The 13,174-nt window shown below is 36.1% G+C and overlaps 2 protein-coding genes across 2 annotated transcripts; both read left to right on the top strand.

Moving 5' to 3' along the window:
- The first annotated feature begins 1,072 nt into the window (after positions 1-1,072).
- Positions 1,073-3,658, top strand: LOC130748578 (organic cation/carnitine transporter 3-like). Its single transcript, XM_057601802.1, has 2 exons — positions 1,073-1,230; positions 1,935-3,658. The coding sequence occupies exons 1-2, from the start codon at positions 1,183-1,185 to the stop codon at positions 3,411-3,413; spliced, it is 1,527 nt and encodes a 508-aa protein (XP_057457785.1). The 5' UTR covers positions 1,073-1,182; the 3' UTR covers positions 3,414-3,658.
- Positions 3,659-5,437: 1,779 nt separating this feature from the next.
- Positions 5,438-10,709, top strand: LOC130748384 (organic cation/carnitine transporter 3-like). The gene is made up of 2 exons (XM_057601607.1): positions 5,438-5,861; positions 8,827-10,709. Exons 1-2 carry the CDS (start codon positions 5,787-5,789, stop codon positions 10,288-10,290), a joined length of 1,539 nt encoding a protein of 512 aa, XP_057457590.1. The 5' UTR covers positions 5,438-5,786; the 3' UTR covers positions 10,291-10,709.
- The last annotated feature ends 2,465 nt before the right edge of the window (positions 10,710-13,174 follow it).

Here is a 13,174-nt window from a genome sequence, read left to right as displayed (position 1 = left end):
GTTTACATATAGAATTAATTTTTTCTTTAAATCCTTAAATTATCTTTCAATAAATATAATAAAATTTGTTCTGGAATGATAGTTCAAGATGTAAGAGCTAGGGGACATATGAGTTGAGTGGGTGAGGTCCAGAGACCGATCTCATGGGGGTGCAATTAATCTTTCCTATGTACCAAAAAATACATAATAAAAACAACACATATTTTAAAAAAATTCACACGATAAACTAAATTGAAAATCCCCCGTGCATCGCACGGGTAAAAGTACTAGTATAATAATAAAATATAAAGAAATATGTTTTTATATCTCTTGCCTTATTTTGTCATATTTTCAAATGTATACAACATTTCACATCTATGCTTAATTAATGTATTAGATATGTTGAAAAAAAAATTATAATGAAAAAAAGATAAATTGCACTTTTCAGAGATTGATCTCTGAATTTTCCACACTCAATCTACATGTCTTGTAACTTTTACCTGTTGAGCTATCGGAGGAGACATGTTAAAGAAAAATAATTATAAATGACGATTAAAATTAAAATTTGAATGAATAAAAAATTTATAAGTCATTCAATTAATTTCTTCACATAAAAAAAATACATTTTTATTTTAATCAATTCACATGTCATCCGATTTTTACCATTTGATTTTAAGCTATCCAGTGACATATTGTTTTTGGTAGACATGTCATAATTGTTAATTAGACCTATAGTGTATATTCATTATTAATTATTAAAAAATATAATAAAACCAATAATATAAAAGGAATAAGTAAGAAATGTTTCTAAATGGTCTAAAATTAGAAATGGAAATAGTAATATTTTGTATTTAAAAAAATACCGTAAAATATTATACCCTCCCATTTTAAGTCCTTACGAGTGAAGAAAAAAAAAAGGAAATCCCAATCTAGGACCCCCCCCCCCCCCCCCCCCCCAATGTGGAATCACGGGACAAAACTTTCAAGTACCGAAAAATAGTCTTTAACACGTTGCACGTGACACCTGTCTAAACCTCAGATAAAACCATCAGTGATACATCCATTTCAATGCGCACGCAGAAACTAGTGTTGTCTGCATCAACCTTTTAACTCAAAACACAAACACCAAACTCAACTCAAACACAACACCAACAACAACAACATCATCATCATCATCTGTCTTGCAAGCTCAATATTCCATTAATGGCCTCCATAGAAGAATTACCCTCCATGCGTCAAGCTTCTTTTGAGGTACCTTGCTCTCTCTTAATGCAAATCTCACTCTTTATGCATGTTGCTTATTACTGTGATTGATGATACCTGTTTGCACTTAGTCTTGATTCAACTTTTTTGTATTATTTTAAACCCTCCCTTCCATTCCAGTTTCCACATATCTTACCAAGACCCTAACCTTGCTGTATTATATTAATATATTCTTAATTTTTAATCCTGCATCATGCATCACATTCCATTTTTTTAATACCATAGATAATAGTATATTTCTTGTTCTCTGGTTTCCCCTTTTTTATATTTAATTTAGGTTAGATTAGTTGAATGCAAGTAGATTAGTAGATAGAGTAGCACGTTCAATTTCAAAGTCAACCACGCGTCGGCCACATGGTGATTAATTTCAGTGTGAATCAATCTCTCAGAAAAATATTTTAAAAAATGGACACATCACGCAATTTGAGCCACAATATTTGGTACTAAAGCTTAAAATATTAGTAGTAGTTGGAATGTGAATGCTAAGTTAGCTAGTTGGCATTAGATTTTAGTACCCAGATTTGAATTTTATTCCTATATAACTTGAAGCACCACTATACAATAGTAGTACAATACAATACTCACATTTTCATCTTCAGAAATTGGAAATTCTCTCTGTTTTCAGCTATCAAAGAGAATTTCCAATGGAGGGTTCAGTTCCAATTTTAACAAATTCTGATTCTGTTGAGCAGGAAAAATTGATTCCCTTCTCTGATGATGACATGATAGAGAGGGGTCTGGGGAGGTTTGGGTGGATGGAGTTTCTGCAATGCATACTTGTGTCGTTCGCAATGTTCTTCGATGCGCAACAATCATTCATCACCATCTACACTGATGACTACCCAACATGGCATTGCAACGATGGTGCCGCCGCGTGCAGCGCTGGTTCTGAAATCTGCAAGCTGCCAAGGTCTTCTTGGTCTTGGGATGGACCCGCTCACAAGACAACTATATCACAATGGGGGCTTGAATGTGCTAGCAACTTCGTCACAGGTTTACCGCAATCTTCTTTCTTCATGGGTTGTCTTATTGGTTCGTTTGTTTTAGCTACATTGGCTGATACATCTCTTGGAAGAAAGAACATGCTTGTCCTGTCTTGTTTGTCAATGTCTGTAACTTCAATGCTGGCTGTCTTCACCACCAATGTTTGGGCTTACTCAGCTTTAAAATTCGTGATTGGGTTTTTGCGTTCGTCGATCGGGACGTGTGTTCTGGTGTTACTGACAGAGAAGGTGAGCACAGAGTGGAGGTTCACAGTGGGGATAGTAGAATATTTCTGCTTCACATTGGGGTATATGTCCTTGCCTGGTATAGCTTATATCAATAGAAATGCTTCATGGAAAACTAATTACATTTGGACATCGGTTCCTGCTATTTGTTACTCAATCATTGCTTACCTATTTGTTACCGAGTCCCCGAGGTGGCTTCTGATGCAAGGTAGACAGGAAGAAGCCATGGCAATGCTTAAGGGAGTTTCTTCAGTGGAAAATGGTGTTGATTTAACTGCAAGCCTTCTAAAAGTGCCTGCTAAACAAAAGGGTTCAGTTTTCCAACTCTACTCATCAATAGCAGAGCTGTTTGGGAGATCTTGGGCTCTCAAAAGAATGGTGGCGATTATGGTGCTTGGTATTGGAATTGGAATGGTGTATTTTGGCATGCCTTTAGCTGTGGGGAACTTGGGATTCGACATTTACTTGGCTGTTGTGTTTAATGCCTTGATGGAAATACCATCTTGTGTGGCCACTTATTTCTTGGAGAACTGCAGTAGAAAGCCATCTATTCTTGTGTTCTCTGTTGGAAGTGGGATATGCTGTGTGATGTGTGTTCTGGTTGGAAGCGAGCTACAAGCAGTTAAGGTGGCGCTGGCGATGGCATCATTTTTCAGTGCTTGCACAGCTTATAATGTGTTTCTGATATACATTATAGAGCTGTTTCCCACAAGTGTGAGGAACACTACAACCTCACTTGTGAGACAAGCAATTGTGTTTGGTAACATTTTCAGCCCATTTTTGATATCTGCAGGGAGAAAGAATGACATTTTCTCTTATGGTGTATTTGGGATCGTTATAATGGCCTCATGTTTCACATTGCTCGGTTTGCCGGAGACCAAAGGAATAGCTCTTTGTGATACCATGGATCAACAAGAGAAGAAGGACAGCAGACCTGGTTGAAATCTTTTTTCTATGTTTGTTGTAGGTTCATTGTGTTTGCTACTTGGTAGATAAAGTTCTTGATTTTCCTCAATTTTGAAGAGAGAAAAAGACTGAGATTTGTCTGTGTGTTTGCTTATGAGTCCACGAGTTCAAAATCACTTAAGTTTCAGAGAAGCAATGTCTCATAGCTTGTAGCTAGACTCGATTTCATTGTTAATTTTGTCTCAATTATGAAGCAAAAATGGACATTTAGCTTGTGTTTACTTTTACAGTTTTACTAGTCCATTCGTTGAGGAGCTATGTCTGCTAACTTATACTGTACTAGCTTAATGCTATTTCTCTCTTTTGAAATGAATGCTCTTTCCTCATTCATCAACCCTTCTGAAAAGTAGTATTTTCTTAGGTGACCTCTAATTTTTTTAACCTGTTATAACAGGTCAATACATCTTTTTTTAAAAAAATTTAATATATGATAAATTTTTAATAATATTTTTTCTTAAAAATAATAATGTGTTGACCTTCTATACCCGATCAAAGTAGGTGGTGTAATTTTACACCACCTAAAAATGGTGCATATTAGGTTCTCCCATTTTCTTAATGAATGGGAATTAAATTCAAACCACATGCTTAGAAGTGTTGAGCCCCGAGCCCCTTTTGCTTTTGTTCTAAACCAAGTGGACTTAAACTTAATTATTGTAATAGAAATATAGAATTGAAAAATTACAAGAGAGAAGATGGCGTGAATGAACCAAAGTTAAAAATACATTATTCACCTCCAAATTCACATTCACATGAAGATAAATTATATCACATTAAAATAAAATAAAAATATACGAATTCATAATGGGTAAAAACTAAATCAAAGACAAATGGGAAAAAATGTACAAAGTTGTGAACATATGGCTTGAATGAACATATTTAGAACGCCAATATTTTAAAGAATTTATTTGTGTTTCTTATATCACAAGTACTTGTGCAAGAGTTTGGGTAAATTTATAAAAATAACTTATAACCTACTTGTTCTTCTTGAGATTAGACCTTCGATAGTTTTCGCGGTCTCAACGGTAGAGCACAACCAAAAGACAGAGTGATAGTATTGCAGTTATAGGCCTCAGGAGTACCTGCATAAGGCATTCCAACGCTTAAGTAGATGTATGAGTGAGGAGGATGCAAAAGTTTTAGAAGAACTCAAGGCCAAATGCTACCCATAAATTATGTAAATGAATGACTCATTACAACATTTTTTTATTACTTTTCACAGCTGTTCGAAAGTGTAGTCACAGACACAAAAATATTTTTCAAGCTTTACGTACATAAGAGTTTTTTATGGTCTCATGTTCCGGCGTTACCTATCCCCTTTGGTAACAGTTTCTCGTAATTTATAGTAACAGTTATGTGGGAAAATGTTACATATTGCGCGAAAAATGCAATAATTACCACATAATAATTGTTCTCTATTATTATTCGATAGGGAACACTTATTAAGTGTTGTAAAAAATATGTTGCCTAGAATGAAAGAGTGTGGTAGAAAGAAAGTGACAAAAATAAGTGTCATTAGCTTTTCTCAAATTAGTAGTGGATGGTTGTTAATACAATTTTTGTGACTTCCTAAATTATATGAAATTCATCATTATTTCTGGTTTTAGTTGATAAATTTACAGTCTTTCATAGCTAATTCCTAAACTTTTAACTCCTTAATTCATATGTCAGCTAACTTCTACAACATGAGATTTCATTCGGGGTCATTTACTATCAAGGGACATATATAAATTTTAACTGATAAAAAATAAGTGTTATAAAGATATAACAAAAAATGAGTGTGAGTGACGCTTGTCAACCATACACCACAAACCAGCTAGTTTCTTTCTATTGCATGCAGATGCATGTGTGGGTGATGCAGATCCAAATAATTAGGCGGTCAATCACTATCGGTGCGGCAACTTGAGAATGGGCTATAATAGTGTTGAAACAAGACATTCAATTCAATTAAATTCATTGCATTAACATCATGGTGTGGGAAGGTAGATACTAGATAGATAGGTACACATCAGAGAAAATAACAAATTCTCGAGATTAAAGTGAATCCAAAAAGGTCCCACTCAAATATTTGAAATTTTCATTTTATCATTCACTGCCCCCATTGCTTGGCCATTACTTTTGTAATTGGTCATCTCTCCTGGTTCCACCCAACCAATTTATGTTTCTATTAAAAGTGAAGATCAAACACGCTGAACTAGTTGGGGGATAATTTATTTTCAGAAAGGGAAAAGAGTTTAAGCAGATATTGAGAAGGTTGAGCAATAAAAGGCTATTAAGGAGTGAGAATGTGAGATGATGATGATCATTTGAAAGAAGTACGTGTGAACTCAAGAACGTGACGGTTAGATTTTGATGGCGGCGATTGAGGAGGTTGCCAATTCCACACGGCTCGCGGTAGATGAGGCCAAAGCAGCTGCTGGTGGTGATGTATGTAATCTCTATCTCAATCTTTATTTGTCTTTTGAATTGTTTACAATGTTGCTTGTTATTTATTGGAAATGCATTGAAAATGGAATGATTAGAAAATGGGGAGTGGATATATTTTCTTTTTCATAGAGTATAATTTCACCGGAAAGGTGAGAAATTAATCTCTTGGGTACGTACTGTCAGGAATAAAGTGAAAATTCTTCCGATCATGTTTGTTCATACACATAAATTTAGGGGTTGAGCTCAAGATCACATACTTAGGGGACTTGTAAGTCTTCAGTTTACACCGGCATATTGATAAGGAAATGGATATATTAGAACCCTAATTGAATTACAATCTTATACGGAAAGAATAATTTTTAGTTAGTTGAATTATAATTTGTTTGAATGTAGCTTGTTAATGGAAATGCTACATGGTCCTAATTGAAGTAGAATATTTTTTTTTTTGAAAAATTGAAGTAGAATATTGAGTACACACTTATTTGAGTTATTTCAGTGTAGTTTATTAGTGTAGACATTGAGAGTGGAAAGGGAAAGAAGTGAAAGAAATAGCGAGTTTTGAATATACTTTTTAAAAATCGTTTTTAATTTGTTTGTTATAATCTGTTTTCAATTTATTATTATCAGTTTTTTAAAAATAAATAACAGAAGATGGTTTTAGTTTTTAAATTATAGTATATTTTATGTCGGAAAGATAAATTACATTATTCAATGATTGATCGATCCTTTGGACATTCCCTCTCGGACCTATATTTCCCATTTTTTTAATATTGGAAAACATCTTATTCAAACATTTTTTTCTTAAAAAATAATTTTTAAAAACTGTTTTTAAATATAGAAAACTAAATTGCAATTAAAAAAAGCTCGTATTAAATATAATATAATATAATGTGATAAGAAGTGAGTGATAGAAAGAAAAATTGTGTATAAATTTTTTGGATTGTTTGGCATTTACATATAGGGGTGGAAATAGGTCAGGCAGCTCGTCAGGGGCCTATGGCTTGACTCGTTAGAGGCTCGGCTCGGCTCAGCTCGTTTATTAAAAAGGTCAGGCTTAGGCTTTTTTAAAAGCTTGTTTAACTAAAAAGGTCATGCCCAAACTATTAAAAAAATCTATTTGGCCTAACAGGCCGGCCTATTTATATATTATTTTTATTAATAATATAAATAAATATAATATAATAATATATTATTTGATTTTTTTAAACTGATGTATACTTTAGTATAAAAGAAAACCCTAAGTCCCTACCATAACCTAGATTAGAAACGTTCCAGACATATTCAATGATACAGGTGTAGTTTTTGAAATGCAACGATACAGGTTTTTTTATTTGAAAAGAAAGTGCAATGATATATAAAAGGCTTATTAGCCCGCAAGCCAAATAGCCTTCTTTTGATAAAATTGTCTGTTAAATAGGCTTTTAAGCAGGCTTGTAGGCCAGGCCAGGCCTTAGAAAATGCCAGGCCAAGCCATAAAATTTGGCCTATTGATAGGCCACAGGCCAGGCTTGGGCCACGAAAAGATAATGCAGGTCAGGCCTAGGCCGCACAAAGCTTGACTCGGCTCGGCCTATTTTCACCCCTATTTACGTATGATAATTGTAATTGAACTCATCACTAATTCATGGAATATCGCTCATTTTTATATGTATTACTAAGTTTATTGTATTGAAACTTTGTCTCTAACTTTTTTTTTTATAGACTAGGGTTAGTAATCTCTCTATCTTTATCTTTCTGAATCTGACATTCTCACTATACATGAATGAGTAATTGTAATGCTGGCACAAGCAGGATTCTTTAATGATGGACAAAGTAGGCTTGTTGGCAATTTCACCGACTAGCTTTCTGCATCTCATTAAATTCGGAGTCATGGCACCTGGCCTCATGGGCACATGCATTTCATTGCATTTACTACTTTTTGTCCTGATAATATTGTTTTTAATTGCATTCTTGATAAAGATAGTTGACGATATGATCCAAATTCAATCATGCTTTCCAATTTTAGTAAAGATAGTTGAGCCCATTAAAGATATATCCCGTTCTGATCTAAATTAATGCGTGTAGAAAATTACGGTCAAATTAAAATTACAGTAGATATAAATAATTTAGAGTAACTTAATGTGTTTTTGACTTTACTCTAATTTTTCACTAGATATCCATACATACACTTAAAGTTGTGTGTATTAAAGTTGCCGAGGTTCCTGTTAATTTGCCTCTCATTTCAACAACTAATTAACGGGTTGTTTGGATGCTCATTTATAAGCATTGGAATTTATTTTGTACTCTTAAAATTAATTTTTTGGAATTTAGATCTATCGTTTCACAATTGATTCTTACTTCAAAATCAATTTTATGATAAATTATTAAGCCTAGCTTCTGCAGCATATCCTAATTATTGTGAGATCTCACATTGAGATTTATAAAAATCACTTCTCTTTGTGTGTAAATCATCTAGTATCAGATTATCATATCTCGATTAGGCCTTTCAAAAAAAAAATTCGATTATTCCGGATTCATGATTCAATAAGAGTTAACAGCTCTTCACCCACACACTTTGCTTGTATTGTCAACTGAGTTAACCCTGGTGGATTCTCCTAAATATATATAAACAAAAATCATTTCATCAATTAACTCACTTTTTTAATATTCAATTTTTTTTAGCAATAATCATATATCAATTTTGAGCTATGATTCATTCAAACTCATAACATTTTTCACTTTATTTTCTATCAATTTCCTCTTCTCTCCCATCCGTATGGAACTTTTTCCATCACTTTTAAACTAATTTTCATGTTGATTTCAACTTTATGTAACATGCTTTAAGACAACTTAGCTAAAAGTTGTAAATGAAGTCACGCTCCTTCTCATAACCCTCTGCCTCTAGTAAGCAGTAACAAGAAAATACAGGATTGAAATGGAAGATTCAGTTCCAGTTTTAACAAAAACTTATTATTTTGCTGAGCAGGAACAATTGGAATATGACATGATGGAGAAGGGTTTGGGAACATTTGGCTGCGCGGAGTTCATGCAATGCATCCTTGTATCCTTAGCAATGTTTTTTGATGCACAACAATCATTCATAAGCATCTACACTGATGACTACCCATCATGGCACTGCACTGATTTCACCACATGCAGCCCAGGTTCCAACATCTGCAACATCCCAAAATCTTCATGGTCTTGGGATGGACCAATTCACAAGACAGTGGTATCCCAATGGGGCCTTGAATGTGCAAGTGACTTTGTCATAGGTTTACCCCAATCTTGCTTCTTCATTGGTTGCCTCCTTGGTTCATTTCTCTTAGCAACATTAGCTGATACATCTCTTGGAAGAAAGAACATGCTCATTCTGTCTTGTTTAGCAATGTCAGTAACTTCAATCATCATTGTCTTCTCCACCAATGTTTGGATTTACTCAGCTTTCAAATTCTTGATTGGGTTTTGGCGTTCGACGATCGGAACATGTGTTCTGGTTTTACTGACAGAGAAGGTGAGCACAGAGTGGAGGTTCACAGTGGGGATTGTAGAATATTTCTGCTTCACTATAGGGTATATGTCCTTGCCCGGTATAGCTTATGTCAATAGATTTTCGTCATGGAAAGCTAATTACATTTGGACATCGATTCCTGCGATTGTTTACTCAATCATAGCTTACATTTTTGTTACTGAGTCTCCAAGGTGGCTTCTCATGCAAGGTAGACAGGAAGAAGCAATAGCAATGCTGAAAGGAGTGTCCGCAGCAGAAAACGGGGTTGATTTAACTGCAAGTTTACTAAAAGCGCCGCCTCCCCCAAAGGCTTCAATTTTCCAACTTTACTCATCAATAGCAGAGTTGTTTGAGAGAAGTTGGGCTCTAAAGCGAATGGTGGCGATTATGGTGCTTGGTATTGGCATTGGAATGGTGTATTTTGGAATGCCACTGGCTGTGGGGAACTTGGGATTTGATATTTACTTGGCTGTTGTGTTCAATGCCTTGATGGAATTTCCTTCTTGTGTTGCAACATATTTCTTGGAAAATTGCAGGAGAAAGCCATCTATTCTTGTATTCTCAGTTGCAAGTGGAGTATGTTGTGTAATGTGTGTTCTTGTGGGAAGTGGGCTACAAGAAGTTAAAGTTGGTCTAGCATTGATTTCATTTTTCAGTGCTTGCACAGCTTATAATGTGTTTCTGATATACATTATAGAGTTGTTTCCTACAAGTGTGAGGAACACTACAACTTCATTGGTGAGACAAGCTATTGTGTTTGGTAACATATTCAGCCCCTTTTTGATATCTGCAGGGAGGAAAAATGACTTCTTCTCTTATGGTGTATTTGGAATAGTAATAATGGCATCTTGTATTACATTGCTCGGTTTGCCGGAGACCAGAGGACAAGCTCTTTGTGATACCATGGATCAACAAGAGAAAAAAGAACATTCACCTGTGTAGAATTGGCAACAGGGTCAGTTTATGATTGATTAGGTTCTTTGTGTTTCGCTGCATTGGCTGGTAAAGATCATGATTTTGCGGTTTTGACGCGAGAACCTGAGACTTGATTTTTGTCACGATTATAACTGAAGAAACTAGACCCCATTCAGTAATTTTTCTGTTATTCTGTTATGTTAGTTAACTTAGTTTTCTAGTGTAATGTATGGTGAAATGTAAAATGGGTACATGACTGCAAGTCTGCAACTTCTTGTTAAACAGTCTCATAATTAGGGTGCTTCTCTTGTCTGTGTTGTTAGTTGGAAGCAGTTCTTGGGCTCAAGCAATACCAATGGCCCTGAGATAGAAGAACAATATTCAAACTGTTGATGGCACACTCCCAAAACCAGATTTTTGAAATTTTGAATGACTTGAAAGATAGATACCACTGGGGGATGTTTTTTCATTTTCGAGATAGAAAAAGAAATGTATGCTTTTAGACAAGATTATTTCTCCATTACTGCTTAATTTCAACATTTGAAACACTTTGGCAAGAACTAGATAATTATAGACCAATTCCTTCATGCACAGGTCATGTTGAAAAACGTAGAATAACTTATATTATTTTCACGTGAAAAGATACAATAGGGAGGCTCTCTATATATAGAGACCTAGGACAGCAAGTGCTTGCACAGCAAGCAAGCAAACCCTAGATTGTCACTTAAGTGTAGCCGCCACATAGGCAAGGCTAGATAAGTAAAACATAAAATATAAAATATAGAATATTACAAAAATAACCCTGAACTAATTATCTCTAATACTCCCCCCACAAACTGAACTGTGCAGATCTGTCACAGTCAGTTTGTCTCTCAAATCCTTGAACAAAGTGGAGCTGAGGGGTTTGGTGAGAACATCAGCAAGCTGGTCTGGTGCAGAAATATGTTTTACTAACAGCTGGTTTGCTAGGACCTTCTCACGAACAAAGAACAAATCCAGCTCCATATGTTTAGTCCGAGAGTGCTGAACCGGGTTATGTGCAAGCATGACTGTACTTAAATTGTCACACAGCAGAGTAGGGACAATAGTTGCAACTTTAAGCTCTTGTAGAAGAGACTGAATCCATAGCATATCTGCTGTAGCATGTGCTAAACTCCTGTATTCAGCCTCACAACTGCTGCGAGCAACAACAGTTTGCTTCCTTGACCACCAAGTAATTAGATTGGGACCAAGGAAGATACAAGCTCCTGAAGTAGACCTGCGATCATTTGGATCAGTAGCCCAGTCTGCGTCACAATAACCAATTAAGGACAATGGAATGCTGCGTGGAGCAGGCTTCAGAATCAAACCACAATGTTGTGTCCCTTTGAGATACCTCAAAATGCGCTTCACTGCCAGCCAGTGACTCTCTTGAGGTTGTGCCATGAACTGGCAGACTTTATTAACAGAAAAACTCAGTTCTGGTCTCGTGATAGTGACATATTGTAGGGCGCCTACAGTGGACCGATAGAGAGTAGGATCTTGAAAGGGAGTACTACCTTCTCTAATAAGCCTCAAACCAGTCACCATAGGAGAAGAAATAGGTCGACAATCCTCCATCTTGGTCTTTTCAAGTAAGTCCCTTATATATTTTCTTTGAGACAAAATAATTGAGTGATCTGCCAAGTGCTTCACCTCAATACCCAAAAAGTAGTCAAGTTGCCCAAGATCTTTCAAAGCAAAAACTGCTTTTAACTTGGACACAAACAATTTGACCAAAGATTCTGAGGGACCAGTAACTATAATATCATCTACATATACCAATGCATACATGGTGGCGGTAGAAGTAGTGTAGACAAACAGCGAAGGATCACACTTGCTAGAGACAAAACCAAACTGCAAGAAGGCTGATCTTAACCTCTCGTACCAAGCCCGTGGGGCCTGCTTAAGGCCATAAAGAGCTTTATTCAGGCGACAAACCAAGGTTCTATCACTAGCTTCAAATCCTGGAGGTTGTGCCATATACACTTCCTCTTCCAGAATGCCATTAAGGAAAGCATTATTGATATCAAGTTGTTTAATACACCAGTGATTGGTAACAGCCAGAGTCAACATCACCCTAATGGTGACTGGTTTCACAACAGGGGAGAAAGTCTCCTTGTAATCAAAGCCAAACTGCTGATGAAACCCCTTTGCAACCAGTCTTGCCTTGAGTTTCTGTACTGAGCCATCAGGGCATTGTTTGACCCTAAAAACCCATTTGCAGCCTATGGGTTCTCTGTTCAGAGGCAACGGAACCAGTGTCCACGTGCCATTTGCATGAAGAGCATCAATTTCTTCTTGCATAGCGGACTTCCAACCTGCATCCTGCAAAGCTTGCTTAACAGAGGTTGGTTCAACCATGGTTAGTAACAAGGTTGGATTCAATCTTGGTTTAAAAATTCCACTTTTAGATCTAGTCTGCATGGAATGAGTGTTAGGGCCATGATAAGAACTTTGTTCTGCCAATGCAGAAGAGGAAGTGGAGGATGAGGTAGAATGTGACAAGGACTCAGGAGAAGGCTCACCATGTGAATGGTGAGGAGAAGAAGTAGACTGATTTTCATGATGAATGATTGATGATGAATGCGGTAAAGAAGAGGGATTCTGATTTTGGGAAGTTGACTCTGAAGTGTGGTGAGCTAAAGGACTCTCAACAGAATGTGGAGTAGTGAGAGGTGAGTCAATAGTGACCTGTGGTTGCTCAACTTGTGGAACAAGAGGAATAGTAGCTGGTATGAAGCTTGACTCTGAATCTGTTTGGGGTGGACTAGAGGGAAAAAGTTTTGGATAAGGAAAACTGGTTTCATGAAAGACAACATCCTTAGAGATAATGATTTTACCCTCTGCAGTTAAGCATTTGTAACCTTTGTGCATAGTGGAATAGCCAAGA

Source organism: Lotus japonicus, chromosome 3, assembly GCF_012489685.1.
Source record: "Lotus japonicus ecotype B-129 chromosome 3, LjGifu_v1.2".
Lineage (NCBI taxonomy): Eukaryota > Viridiplantae > Streptophyta > Magnoliopsida > Fabales > Fabaceae > Lotus > Lotus japonicus.
Note: the sequence above shows the minus strand (reverse complement) of the source record. Positions and strands in the feature narration are given on the sequence as shown.